The 15492-nt window shown below is 33.5% G+C and overlaps 1 protein-coding gene across 2 annotated transcripts in view; it reads left to right on the plus strand.

The window, feature by feature from the left end:
* dve (SATB1_N and homeodomain domain-containing protein dve) overlaps positions 1-3982 on the plus strand; it is a 44766-nt gene extending 40784 nt beyond the window's left edge. For both annotated transcript variants that reach the window (XM_066302092.1, XM_066302093.1), the window contains exon 5: positions 131-3982. In XM_066302092.1, coding sequence (XP_066158189.1) covers positions 131-778 — 648 coding nt within the window. In that variant the 3' untranslated portion in view covers positions 779-3982. The remainder of the gene's footprint in view (positions 1-130) is intronic.
* Positions 3983-15492: the final 11510 nt, after the last annotated feature.

Below are 15492 nucleotides of genomic sequence, written 5' to 3' on the forward strand. Positions count from 1 at the left end.
TTTGAAAAATTGCAGAAGATATTTCAAATTAGATTTAGCTTAATATCCTCTGTAGCCCTCTGTACATTTGATATTGTTATTTGGGATTATCTCTAGATGAATAAACTTAAACGTGTCAATTTGGTTTCAGATTGAAAACTGCAAGGAAGAACCCAAAGAGGAGCCTGTAAATTACTCATCTGGCGACCATATGAATAACAACAAAATAATCTACAAAGACGAAACCGATCGAGAAACCGAAGATGAGAGCAAAAGTCACTATGATGACACCGTTACATCTCCAAGTAGGTCAATTCGCCATCGTTTATCCCCCGATATAAACAATCATCTGATGCCAAGAAGCCATGAGAGCCTAGAACAAATGGCCGCTTCTGGGTTTCCTTTGGTACCCAACACCATGTTCAGCCACAACATTATGTACATGAGCCAGTATATCCCTAGTCTCGCACATTCAGTACCTTCAAGCTGTTCTAGCGCCTTAAACATGTCAAGTTTGACAGTTGATGAGCGACGCAAAAGAAACAGGACGTTCATTGACCCTGTTACAGAGGTTCCGCGCTTAGAGCAGTGGTTCTCCCTTAATACTCATCCTTCTCATAATTTAATTATCAAGTACACTGAGGAGCTCAATTGTATGGCCTACAGGCAAAAGTTTCCTCGATTGGAACCAAAGAATGTACAGTTCTGGTTTAAAAACAGAAGGGCCAAATGCAAGAGACTAAAGATGTCTCTTTATGATGGTCAACCCGGTCAGTATCACCACAGTGATAGAGACTAAAGATTTTTTAAAGCAATTTTAGTGGGTTAAAGTTCACAGGCCTATAGGGAATTTTCCGAAATGTGATGGGAAAATTGATTTTTGAAAAAATAGTTCAATAATGATGTAAAATCGCGTCATCATGGAAAAATTTACATCTTATCGAGTCGTTATTTTTAGATTCTGGTGCATTATTTTCTTCCGATTTCAAAAATATTAACAAGTTCTTAATTATTTGTTACAGTTTTACAAATATTCGTGTTTTACTATTATCGCAACATGAACTGTAGCATGATGCTGAAATCATCGTAGTATGCGCCATAGAACAAATGAAATCGCTACCTACTATAATAATAGATTAAACTTTGCAAATGTTTAGTCTACTGGGATGATTTCAGCATTATGCCTTAGTTCATGCGTTGCATAGGGCTATTAATATTATATGCAAATTTGTCGATGATCACGTTGTTTCCGGCTTAATCGAAATTTATTCTGAAAAAGTTAACTTTTAAATCCATAACTTTCAACATATTAGCGATAAAAATAGGAGAACGGATAAATAAAAAAACATTGAAAATACTTTTAACCCCAATACATACAGGGTTTGTCGAAAGAAATCGAACGGTCAAATCGATTAACGAAAACAGAGTTAGGTGTCTAGAGGTTTTTCGATACGACTTATTAAAAATCGAATCTCCAACGTTGTGAGATCTACACTTGATTTGCTTTGGATTAAAATACCCGTTTTTGTGCAATATTAATACTAGAATTTAAATTGGTTTTTCCTCAAAACATTAAACTTTTAATTTTATTGGTTATGAAGATTTGGTTCCTAAAAGAGCCGAAACCGCCATACATCTACCAAAGTTTATATCTCGAGGTTGCGGTTTTTTTCACACACCCTGTATATGTGCGGAATTGCTTAGGTTTCTATTTTATTTTGATTATTGATTTTTACATTTCTTTCACTTGAAATTTTACATTTAAGCGATCTTAGGCAATTTCATCGGTGTTTTATTCTTGACTACAAGTGTTTTTGTATTTTTATGTAACCTTCTTATTTTATGTCTTGCCTTTCTACTTTTTTTCCAGTGTTTTTCCAACTTTTTCCTTTGCGTTATATTACGATTCAACTGTGAAACACCAGTAAATCATAAAACTTTTAGCAAGTTAATAATTATGATAAGACAAAAATAAGTAAAACAAACAATCATTACTTTTTCAAAATGAATGTAAGGAATTATACTGTACAAAAGTATGGAAAATTTTTCAAAAGATTTTTTTACCGTTGTTTTCCATCAAAAACTAATATTTTGTGGCCTATTCTTTTACTTCAAAACCTGCTCTACATCTTCTGGGCATCAAATCCACAAGATTCCAGCATACTTCTACAGGAAAGCTCTTTCACTCGACTTGCAGTACACAGATGTCTTATTGGATATAAATGCGGTGATTAGGAGGGCGATTCCGAAATACCAATGCTTTTTTCCAAAAACCAAGTTTTCATCATCCGAGACGAATGTTTAGAATCTTTGTCCTGTTCAGACCTTCCTGTTAGTGGCATTTGTTTTTTAGCAAATTGCAATATTATATTTTCAAACAAGTCTATACACATAAACCGATCTATTTTTCCATTTATTTTAAATAACAGGCTTGCTGCACATCGAGGAAAGCATTCCCCGAAGCATTATAACGTCACCTTCACTGTAGAGTCGTGATGCCTTTTATCATATCTCTGGCCCACTGATCTTCGAATATATGATTTTCCATCCAATCCACATATTTTAAACTTACTTTCATCACTCCAAAGAACGATATTCCATTTTTGAATGTTACAGTTTAAATACCTGTTTGCAAATTGAATTCCTTTTCTTGCGATTCCTTTTTTTTAAGCAAGGGTTTCTTTACTGCAACCTTTCCAAAAAGACCATTTTCACAAAGACGTCGTTTCACAGTGTGATCAGTCATAATTACATTTAAATTTTCGCGAATTTTCTCGTTTATCCATAGAGATTATTTGCGGGAATCCCTTACAGACATCTTCTTAATCCACTTTTGTACGTAAGGGCTAGTTTTTCTAGGGCGACAAGATTTTCAACGATTTGCTGCAGTGCGTAGAATTCGATATTTCATTAAAATAGTTAAAATTGCACCTTCTGATATTTTTGAAGATTTTGCGATTATGCACTGCTTGAGCCTTTGTCTATTCAACTCTACAACTTTATTCCGCAAGTCTTTTGAAAATTAATTGTTTTTACTAATTTCTGACAATGTATTAGGGCAAATAACACTACAGCGTCGGTAAAGTAATGGCCACAATAGCAAAAATGTGAAATAACTAACTTCCTTTCCGTACTTTTGACCGCTCTCTCGACAAAAAAATGGTAATAAGACCGAAATGTGTATGGAGAAAATAAAAACAATTAAAATGTTTAGACCATCTTGACTGTTATAACAAATAAAACAACCTTCTTTTTCATCAGCTTTACTTAAATAAAATGCAAAATGAAAATCTTTCCATACTTATGTCCACCCTTTTATATAGTACCGTAGTACTATGTAATTCTTCTATTTTGCGAGGTAAAGTGTTGCCCCAAAGGTACATGGACCAGGACGTAATAATATGGAAAACAACTGATTTGGTTTAGGTCAAAGGCCTGTGAATCTATTTGACTTTATCCAAAACGTGATTTTTACCAAATCTTTTAAAATAATAATGTTAGACAATAATTTAAACTAGTTTTTGATGCCAGTCTCAGTTTCCAAGTTAATGTTGTAAGCCATATGTAAATTCCTTTATGAAGCCTACACTAATGCACTAATTTATATTGATTTTAGTTACAAATTTCTAATACCAAAATATCTCATTGTGCACTCTTAATTAAGACATTTAATCAACAGCTTATGAACTATTCAGTCACTATTTAAGATACCTACATGTTTGTCGATTTAAATATAGAAATCTTCATACCTGTTAAATTTAATTTTAGGGTTTTAAGGTAGTGTTCCGCATTGCTCAATTATTGATATTTATTTTTAATGATACTTAGACTCAATCCGGTGTACAACTCTACTTGATGAAATGAAATATTTGTACTGACTTTGATACTACAAAATACCAAAGATTTTTAGGCATACCACGAGACGATGATCAGACTTCGATACTAAATTTTCCTCTAGCTGTATCAAGATATAGATTATTTATTTATTTTTCAAAGTATATTTTTTTAAATTTTTGTTTTTCGGTTGGCTGATAGCTACAGTGTATTAAAAGAAAATATGACCCCAGAATTCTCAATAAAGCCTAATAAATGAGAATCTTATTTTTATTAAGGACGTAGCAAGAATGTCTTCAAATTTACAAGGATTATTGCATTTACCAAACGCCATAAAAAGCGTCGAGTCAGCTTTATGTACTTAAGTACTTGTAAATATGTACGTTTATATTTAAATATCTGAAACGGTGTTATGTGAAAAAGTTATTTTTCACACTTAATGGAAAAAATGTTGCTCACATGACCCGATTTTTAGCAGCCTGTTGTATATCCGATATATCAAAATACTATAGGTGTTATTGTAATTGTGAATAAAGTGATGTGTGATAAGCCGTAAGATCCTTTTTGTTATGTTGTTTTGTTTTTAAGTTTAATGTTAATTAGTGTAAAAAATAAATTATAGGTTTAAGTTTTGATCGTATTTCATTTTATTTCCCTCCTATCAGATGAAAAAAGACAAAATCAATGAGAAATATAAAAATAACGCTAATACATAAGAGCTTGCCCGATTAATTACCAGGCTCGCGCAGTCGCGCTCACGATATTTTACTTGTTTAATTTAATATTTCGCCACCTAACCGCATTTCGCGATAGATTACAAACTTCACAAAAACCCTCATATTGGAGCCACAAAAATAGCAACCACTCTAAATGCTCAAACCGCAACCACTAATAGTGAAATCAGATGCCTGCACCAGTGCGGTAAAATAACCGGCAAAACAACGTTACAAAACGTCATAATAAAAGGAGAACAGTAGAAAACAATCGGATATATTACCGCACTGAATGTGCAGTACAATGCGGGTATCCGAATCCACCAGAAATTGAACCACGAATTTGACTTTAAGGTGAGGTATGTTTACTCGGCTTGCTTGAAAATCAAATGGTCGTATTTATGCACAAACTAGTCCCAAAATAATATATCATCAAACAAGTAATCTTAATACTAAGTACGGGATATGTATATAAACCTAAAGCAGCCACATCCAGAGTCTAAGGACGTGTCTTATAAGTGGATTTTCCGCAAACCGTACTTTGCACTCAGTTCGGATAAGCCCTTTAGAGCCTTTATCCAAAGTCAATAGATGATGATTTTAATTTTAAATGGCTCTCGTTTCGATATTCGATAAGGAGCTTGTTTCGCTAATTTTATTCCAAATTATGATGTTAATCTCAGGCTTAACCTTTAGATTCTTTTAATGTCGGTCTGAGTTCTGTTGTGTTAAGGATTTTTCTTTTATTCGACTGGAAGTTAAAAACCGTTAAATAAATCAAGGTCTCTTTTCAATTTTCGCAAATTCGATGATGATTTATGTAGATTTCTCATTTGAGCGAGTTGTGTGCGTTATTAAAATTTGTGTGTGAAATACTGGTGGGGATGAGGAGACGACAGTGATGTTGATATGTACAGAGCGGCCCCTCTAAGAACACGTATTTCATACATCAGAATGTATGACCTTTTTAAAGTGATAGAAGTGAACTTGTTTAATGTCTTCACGTATATCACAGGGTGTTTCAATTTTTATTTTCCCTCCTTTTAAAGAGTGATAGGAATTCGCAAATAAGACTATGTCATATAATGTGTGTCGTCTAGGTCCCGTCAAATTTCAACAATATTTCTCAGTCAGTTAAATATCCGAATACAGTTTGCTATGTTAACTGTTCTTACTATTGCGAGGCGAATAAAAAATATTCGTAATCTGATATATTATGATACATAATTCTTAAAAACTTATTTTGAACATTTCTCTGTCAGCAAAACGGCAACGAAAAGGATCGATGTAAACTCAACCAAGATCGTTACTATCTTATCACTCCGCTAACTACCTGACAAAAACATAGCAGTTTTTCTGCTAATCAATTCTTAGGAAAATTCGATTTCACATGTATATTTCATTTTTTCATAAAATATGGTTGCATCAATTCAAACACTGTAAAACAGAATATTCCAGCATCGAGCTTTTCCCTACTACTTCGATAAGTTAAGTTTCATAACTTGATATACTATGATACACGTTTCTAAATATTTCATATTGGCCGTTTCTGTGAATCTAAATGATCTGAAAGAGAATCTGAGTGCATTGGGGTAATCACTCCAAAACAAAAAAAAATCACACAGAGCTTTTCACCACTACTTCAATGACCGACTATGTTTCATAGTACATTATGACACACATTTTTTAATATCTGATTTTGAACCTTTCTCCACAAACAACGCAGCGATGAAGAGACTTCGATGTAAACTCAGCTAAGGCCATTATTGCTTTATCACCCCACTAACTCTCGGGCCAAAACTCCTAGACGGGAGATGGAAATTGAATAAGCCAACTTAGAATGGACGTGACAGTATATTTTTTATCTTTAATTTAGCAGCGAGCTGATAAGTAGCTCTCGGCAAGAAGAGCCCGAGAATATGCGCTTCTTGGTCGTAAGATTACGCTTTCCTATCAGTATTTATTATTCATAAGCGGCGGAAAACGAGAAATACTACTATAACGCATGATAAAGGGCTTTTAAATGGAGTCCGTTGAGATCATCTTCTTGCACCTTGCGCTTTTATTGCTTGTTTCGGCGTTTTTTTAGCCTTGTTCAGTGCTGTTTGGGGAGTACTTAGTCTTGGAAGTTTCCTGCCTCGGGATTAAGACAATCGCCTTGTTTCTGGGTCAGTTCGTCCTTTGTGTTTTTCACTTTTGTTCATGAGAAAAAAGTCATATGAATCAAATTCCGGAATTACGTCGGAGATAATTCCCCGTATAGTTACCTAAGGGAGTAAATGTAGGAGTACATCTCAATATACAATGTTGCGGCTCCATTCAGAGTGTTTAAATCGGTGAAAACACCTTGGGAAGTGCAAATTAATCTCGTACTCGGGGAACAAAAATATTTCCTCTTATACTTAAATGATGTCAGGCAAATGACGGGATTAGATCATAATATGTCAGCGACGAGCGGCCGGGTATCATACATTTCGCGATGTTGCTCTAATCGGATAGAAAAATCGAACTTCTTTGTGATTTAAAGGGTGGAAATTAAGCCCATTCCCAAATTCAAGTTGTTCAAGCTTATTATGCAACTCGGAAACCCTGGTCAAACAGATACCGATGTTTTATACTAATGCTTATATACAGCGCTTGTAAAAAGTATGGCGACATGTTGGTGACCTTTATAAATCCGATATTTAAAAAAAATTCTTAAACACGTATAATTTTATTTTAAAACTAGCATTTAATGCATTATTTCCGTTGGTAAAAATTTTCACCCCTATCCAGCCGCTCCTTCCAAGTTTTTATTTTCAAATGGAAAAGTACCCATTGTACTATATCAAATGAAAAGTAATTCAGTAAGGGATGCAACGGTATGCTCAGACCTAAAATTAGATTAACAATTTCCTTAAAAAATGAAATTATTAGATACAAAATAAAGTAACCCACTATTACATGAAACGAAATGGAAAATTCTACAATAAATGCTCAAATTGGGCTCCAGTAACAATCTGACAATGACTCAGTCGTCCCTTTAACGCTTTTATGCAATTATGTGTTGCTTATATTATTAATTTTAATTCTGGTTACATTATAAGACGTAAATCATCTAAATTGTTCGGTTTATTTTTATAAACGGAACCTTTGAAGCGATCCACAAAAAAAAATCGAGGGGCATGAGATCTGGAAATCGTGGCGGCTATTCTATTAGGCCTCTTTTACCGATATATCTCCTAGAGGAAATCTCATTAAAATACTCTTTCACAGCCATAGCATAATGTAGTGGTACACCATCTTGTGGGAACCAAATGTTATTGTTCTCCATTTCCTCTAGGAAAAGGTGCGGCGACTGATGGAACTGTTTCGTTTTACTATAAGTCCCAGTACACGTTGTTTAAGTTTCCCTCTATGAAAATCGGACCGATGGACTGATAGTCGATTATACCCATCCATAGATTGAGTTTTTGCGCATGTTGTGCAAGCAGAATCTGCATCCGATGAGAATTGCCTGTAGACCAGTAGCAAAAATTATGTCTATGAATAGATCCACTTACGTAAAAAGTTATTACAACCAAAAATAAAATCCTAGAAAAAAAACTTATTTTCCTGAATGCCTTTTTCTTGCATCAGTTCACAAAATTCCATCCTGCGATCAAAATCTTCAGGCGTCAATTCTTGGATAACGGAAATTTTGCATGGATGAAATTTTTATTGTTTTAAAAAATTGCTTATTGATTTTGCAGATACATCAAGATCATCGGCAAGTTTGCGGGTAAACTCTATGGGGTTTTCATCATTAAATAAATGAAGTTCTAGTGCTGTATCGCCACAGGTTCCTATTCGAGATCTTCCACATTTTGGGGCAACTGTCACGCTTCCAGTTTGTTGAAATTTTTCATTTATCCCACAAGTTACACTTCTATCAACAGGTCGGTTTGAATGCTTCCCATTAAATATGAGGCATACCTTTTCGTAAGTTTTTTTTTGCGTTCTCGAAAAACCCGAAAAAAATTAAAATTTCAATTATTTGCTTCCCAGATGAACAATCCATTTTTTTTATGTTATGATTGTGATAGATGCCTAACAATTGAATTCAACTACTAATGGATTCTATGAAAACTAAAGTATTTTTGCATCTAAAGAATTTTTTACATTGAAGACAATTTGGAATATCTAAGACTCATTGTCATTTCCTCACTTTCTTTCAAAGTGAAATAAAGAAATATTGTCTCTCTCTAGGAAACAAAGAGTGAAACTTCCAATCCTTTTAAGATGTGAATTTTGTTTTGTTTTTTTAAAGGAAACTATAGATCCATTTTTAGTTCTGAATATGTATATCGTTGTAACCCTTATTGAATTACCTTTTATTTGATACACTACAATGTCTACCTTTTCATTTGAAAATAAAAATTTAATAGGGGTAATCCAATAGGGGTGAAAATTCCTTTTTTTTAATAAAATTATAAGCGTTTAAGCTTTTTGTTTAAAATTGAGTTTGTGAAAGTTCTAAACGTATCGCAATACTTTTTACAATCGCTGTATATTATACATAATAGAAAATCTCCTTACGGTTATGATGAATACATTTCGCCCCCTAAACTTATCTTTTAATTGAAATACCTACCTTATTATCACAGGGATAAGACCTGTGTCTAACTTTAGGGGTTAGCGGCGACCATTTTAAATGGACAACATTATCTGACGACAAAACTGACAGATTATCAAGCCTGCCAGTTGTTTCCTGTAAACTGGAAACTTGCTTGCGTTGACGTAAACGCTTTGTGGCATACCCCAATTGTCACCCCCGTATCTGATCTAACGAATTGAGACATCTGAAAGACATTCCAAACACTATTTCAAACTCTCTTCTGATAGCGCGAATGTAGCACAAATCTAACTGCCTTTTAAATGGATTTTATGTTTCAAGTGCCGAGCACTGCTGCAACTGCTAATTTAGGGGTGAATTCAAGGTGTATAAATTTCAGCTTCTGTTGCTGGAAAACTTATTTTAGATTGCAGAATACGGACTATTCAATTTTGATAAATGATTATGTAATTTGGGACCCACATTTCTTACAAAAGTTTATATGAGAGTTTAAATTTTACCATTGCCACTTCGCTTTAACACTGAGAGTGACATAGTTGTACTCCAGCCAAAAATATTTCGAATTTGTCAAGGAAGAATTCCAACATTTAAAAATTGCTAAACTGCTTTGCCGATGTTTTCGTTTTAAAATTATTACAGAGATGTAATGGTTAAATAACGAATAACATGTTTCTCAATGACCAATTATGCCCAGTACACTTCTGCTCTAATTGTTATAGTACAAATAAAGGATCAAAGGCCCCGCTTAAATTCGTTAAAAATTGAAGGAAATATTGTTTTTAGTTGAGCATTTATTGACATAACAGACACATATTCATATATAGGGTTATCCATATAATAAATAAATATACTTTTTTTTTTCTTACGAAACCGCATGTATAATATAACGTCTTTGAATTCAATGAAAAATTCTTAATATATTTTATGTAACATATTCATGTCCAAATTCAACAGTTTTCGAAAAATATTGCAAAAAATAGAAATAACAATAGAACTATTAATAATTAAATAATAACAATACAATATACAATATAAACTGCTACAATCTAATGTATTAAATGTTTGAACTGTACCCCGTTGACTTCCAGACATTGGGCAAGCCGCAATTCAAATTCTTCAACAACTTTTCTTTTCATTTGAAGAGGTACTTGTTGAGCTTCTTAAATAATTTTATTTTTTAACTCTTATATATTTTTGCCTTTATTTAAATAGACTTTATGTTTCAGATAATCCCATAAAAAAAGTCCATAGGGATGAGGTCAGACGATCTAGCAGATCGCTCTAGTTGCTCCCTTCGTCCAATCCATCGATTGTGTTATTAATACATGAGTATGTTACATGAAATATGTTGAGAATTTCTCAAAGAACTCAAAAACATCATAATATACATGGGGTTCCATGATAAAAAATTAAAAATTACATTTATCTACAGCATGGATAACCCTGTATACATCTCTATTACGTCAAAAGATGCACAAGTAAAAACAATATTTGATGTATTCTAGCATTTCAATGAAAAATATTTCGTTCAATTTTTAACATATTTATGCGGGATTTTTGATTCTCTATGTATATACAGGATGTTGCAGAAACAATGTTTAAAATAAGTATAGAGTGCTAGAGGGTAAAAAAATAGAGCAATTCATCTAAACCTTCCACAAACAGAAATTACTTGCTTTCTTCGACAGCGTACCAAAGGAATATTTTTATTTCTATACATCCATAAAAACACTCATGTCGATGTTTTGTTCATCGGTAAGGTATAACACACATCAACTAGTTTGAAACACAAATATTAAATGAATTTGTCATACCACAAAAACCACCCTAGAGGCAATTTCAAACTCATATATTATAAATTATGAGATATATTTCCAATCTAAGGAATATAAAATACACATAGAAAGAAACAACTTTTTTTACAACGCATATTTTGCTAACTCGCCCTATTTTTTCATCCACTACCACGTTATACACATTTATACCAATATTTCTAGAACACCCTGTATATTATGCACTGCTATAGTAATAACTTTTCCAATTATAGAGAAACCTTAATTACAGTACTCAGCATACACTAAATCAGTAGCGTATCCAGGCTATTTTAAACCAAGCAATTTTCCAAATTTAAATATCTTCCGATTCATCATTTTGTTGCTAGTTCTTATTTGAAAATTATGTTTTGTACGCCTCTGATTTTATTAACTTGAAATTTCTGATTTGCAATTTAGGAATTTAAAGTAATAAACGACTCTTTGGCATTTTGATCATTTTCGGAATCAGCAGAAATGTTATGCTCGACTTTTTACTTTTTTATGACTTTTTCAACTTCAGAATTTAAAATTTCATACAAAGCTAAAGATATTTGCAGGTGAAAAGGGAAAACAAGAACTCTCTGTAAATTTCTACTTTAGTATAACGTTGGAGGAGAGGAAAGGCACTAGAGGGTATAATTCCATTTTTTCCGCATATTTTATGATAGTACGTAGGAGCTATTTAAAATTTCTTTTAAAACCACCGATTTTGTCCATATACTGAACCTTCATGTCATAGTTTTTATTAAATTTAATTCTTGCAATTTTATTAAAATTAAAGACACGACTATCGATAAGGTATCATTAAAAAACTCCGCAATTCCAATGACAAGATTATTAGGCGAATGCACATAACTTGAACAGATATGATACGCCGGTAACAATCAAGACATAGATTAATAAGCCCTTAAATTCGGAAATAATGTAATGACTGTTCGAATATAGAAAGTTTTCTGGGGCGCGCTTCAGGCAATTTGCAGTATATCAGAATCAGCAAATTTAAATTCTCTAAATCTCATATTGACCGAAAAGGCTAAGTCCTGGACCTTCCAGTTAAAGTAGGAAGTCATCCAGTCAGGCGGACAACAAGAATTCTATTATGATCGTATTTCATAATGCGAATGGCTAACTTTGGGCTGATATGGGGATTATTTTATCGAGATTTATTAGAGGGTTTTGTATTTGTGGTTGAAGATGGAGAAAAATGTGTTACGGAATATATTAAAAATTCAGTTGCCCTACAGTTTAGGGTAAATTATTCGCAACCCATAACTTTATTGGTCCATCGTTTTTAACTCAACATCTCAGCTGGTCTCTTGGGACATGGGAAACTAGAAGCTGCAGGCTTAATACTTCCAGCCCCAACTTCACACTTGATCATATTTATGCGATGGTCGGATTATCGTTGGGACTTACTCCTTAGACTTCCAAGACAAAAGTATCGATTTATAGGACACGTACTCCTAAATCCTAATTAGTGAGTAATTAGTTGAACAGAGGTGGGAGAGAGAATTATTAGATTCTCATCTTTGTAATAAATCTCTTCAGGATCAGTGAACAGGGATTATTTTTCGTTTCTGTTTAATTGAATTGCCTTGCTTGGTAAATATAATGTTTATTATTAAGGAGCTGAAAGCTATTTCTGCAGTAAAGCAAGAAAGTCTTCATTAATTTTATACTTTGCAAGTCAAAATGTGGCCAGACTAAAAGGTTAACGGAGGCGGAAAAGCAAAATCAAAAGCCTTGTTACCGATACAAGCATAATCGCTAAATATACCCTGCCTTAGAGTATAATTACCTTTGTTCTCGTAATAAGCTCAGAAATTATATCTCCGTAAATTCAGATTTATATTGCTCAGGTCTTTTTATATAACACAACAGAACGCGCAAATATTGTACTTAGAATCTTTCTCATCTTTGATGATAGGAACAGGTTTAAGAAGGTATTAGGAATGGAATACAGATAATAAGACCAATCCGATTATTCCAATTAAATTCATAATTTAAACCGAGGGTAACTTAGATTAGAGCATCATCCAGAAAGACATAGTTAGTGTTTTCTGGCCAAATTGGCGAATGAGCTTTTTCAAATAAATACTACAAACTTAAACATCAACCACATATATACTTTTTTTTGTAATAAACATAAAAACTGTATTTTAGATGCACATTTAACAGGATTTGTGCCTGTTCCTGCATTATCTTCTTATGCAAGCAAGGGGTCGAACCAGCAATAGCGAGGAACCGAAGCCTCTTGCAAAGGAATTACCCTGGATAGGGCCAATATAAAATATGGCGTCCTTTCATGAATCTTATTAAGATATCCTAAGGCCGAACGATACCGACTTGGAGAGAAACGACCAAGCAAACTTATGAAGAAGAAAGGAGTAGGTGTATAATCCTTTTAGCTATACCGCCATATATCAAGACTAAGTCCAAAGCAAGGGAAACAGGATAGATATTTATAAGTTACGAGCTCTTCGCCGTACACTGTTTATTTAACTCAATAACCGTTTATCATGGCGATCAGCATTTCGCGGGCCGCCAACTAGGAGTTCTAATCTGCCTCCGCGTTGCTGCCTCCGCACGATACCTCGTAATCACCCCAGCCTTATCCCAGGTGATATACTGCCTTTTTTTGGACTTTATTTGCTGCACACGCTTTCTTGACTTTAATCTTATACAACACAAGTCATTTAGGCTTAACTATGGATTAACTTTCTCCACACAGTGCCCCGAAAGTAGCTAAACTTAACCACATATCATCCAGACCTTACTCGAAAGGGTCCACGGAACGAACTGAGGCCTGGATGAACGAAATATTTCGAGTTATTTAAAAAGAAGACAAGTTAATTTCCTGTTTGTGGTAGTATCTTGATGTTTCCATGGCAATCGTAAATTTATTTGTTAAGAAGACCCTTCAAAACGGAATCATTCTATTTCATTATCCGAAAAGACGTTCCACTAAATTGGCGTTAAATTCAGTTAAATTGAAACCCTGTCGTCAGGTGACGATTATAATTTTATTCCCTCAATTCTGCTTATCTCCGTATATACCAGCGTTGGGTTATCGGCAAAATCCGGTGGCTGGAAATGAATTTTTGCCTTTCGGCTCTCCTCTTCCCTATTATCCCTAATTTTTATTACCGTTTTTATCATTACCGAGATTGAGAAGACGTGCCATGACGAGTTAATCGGATCAGAACCCCGAGTTTTAAGAATCTGATCAGGATTTGCGATGTACGTTAGTCGACGCTTTAGCAGGAAATTTATAGGCTTTGAGATGAGTTTATCTATTTAAGAAATTATAGGATTAGGTCAGGGGTAAAAAGCAATATTTTCATGACCAAATGGGCAATGGTTGTTTTCAAACAGACCATACACAGTGTGGACGAAAGATGTAAGAGTTTCATCGAATATTAACGATTCTACATTTTTCAATAAGAAATCATGACCGATTGACGATTTTCGCTCGTATTGAATGAATGAACAACGAACAAACACAACACTCAATAATGAACAAAAAATGGCAAAAAAGTAGACAGGAAAAGAACCTTATAACTTACTGTTAATATAGGGGAGTAAGTTTTTATTATATACTCTGCGACTATAAATTCTAACCTCCAATCCCCGTTAACTTTGTAACAAATTATTATTATTTTTATTTCAAAGCAGCATTAAATGGGACAAAAAAAAACTATCTTTTACGTCACCGGTAGCACAAAATGACCTATTTTTTAAAATCAAACATGGGTCAAGTGAGACTTCATATTAAAGGTCTTCCAGAACTACACACAATGGTGTATTACGATTCAAAATCTACGTATTCGTATTTGAGAAAGATAAGTACAAGTTTGGTAAAAAAAATGGCAATGCGCACTTAACTAAATGAGCCGTAAACAACGAAAAAACTTATTTGATAATAGGAAATTAGATTGTTTTCAATTTTGTGCTCACAAACAGTCTTTGGTAATTTTCATTATTCTTTTTGTTCTTTTTGTTAACCACGATTTAACAATTTTTACCATATTGAATGCTGCCTCTAAATTAAAAAAAAAAACAATAGTTTTTTAATAAGTTAACCGGGGGTACAATTTAGAATTCCACGGTATGCAGGGTATTGCAATTTTCGTGAAAATTTAGAAATTCTAAGAACTTTTCATATAGTATATTCTGTTCCTATTTTCACCTGTTTTCGAGATATTAACGTTCCAAATGGACAACTTTCAGAATTTCGGCAATCATGCCTTCTAAAACATTTTTGAGATTAAGTGTTTCCAATCTCGAGGAAAAGACGCAAATGAAGAGTGACTAGAAAAAATCTTTAATTCGAAAAAAAAATGTATTTAATTAGGTCTATTTATTTTTGTGTTTTAACGAAAAATATCGTTTATACTAATGAGCAATTAAGATCCTTGCTCAGCAAATAAGAAATATCTGTCACTGGCTTAGATAAAAGAAAAGAAAAATCATTCATACAAACTAAATGGGGCGATAATTCGTTGAGAAGTTATCACAAATACTAACAAAAAGAAACGCTGATAACCCATTCTTTGCG

This window comes from Euwallacea fornicatus, chromosome 3 (genome assembly GCF_040115645.1).
Source record: "Euwallacea fornicatus isolate EFF26 chromosome 3, ASM4011564v1, whole genome shotgun sequence".
In the NCBI taxonomy this organism is placed as follows: Eukaryota; Metazoa; Arthropoda; class Insecta; order Coleoptera; family Curculionidae; genus Euwallacea; species Euwallacea fornicatus.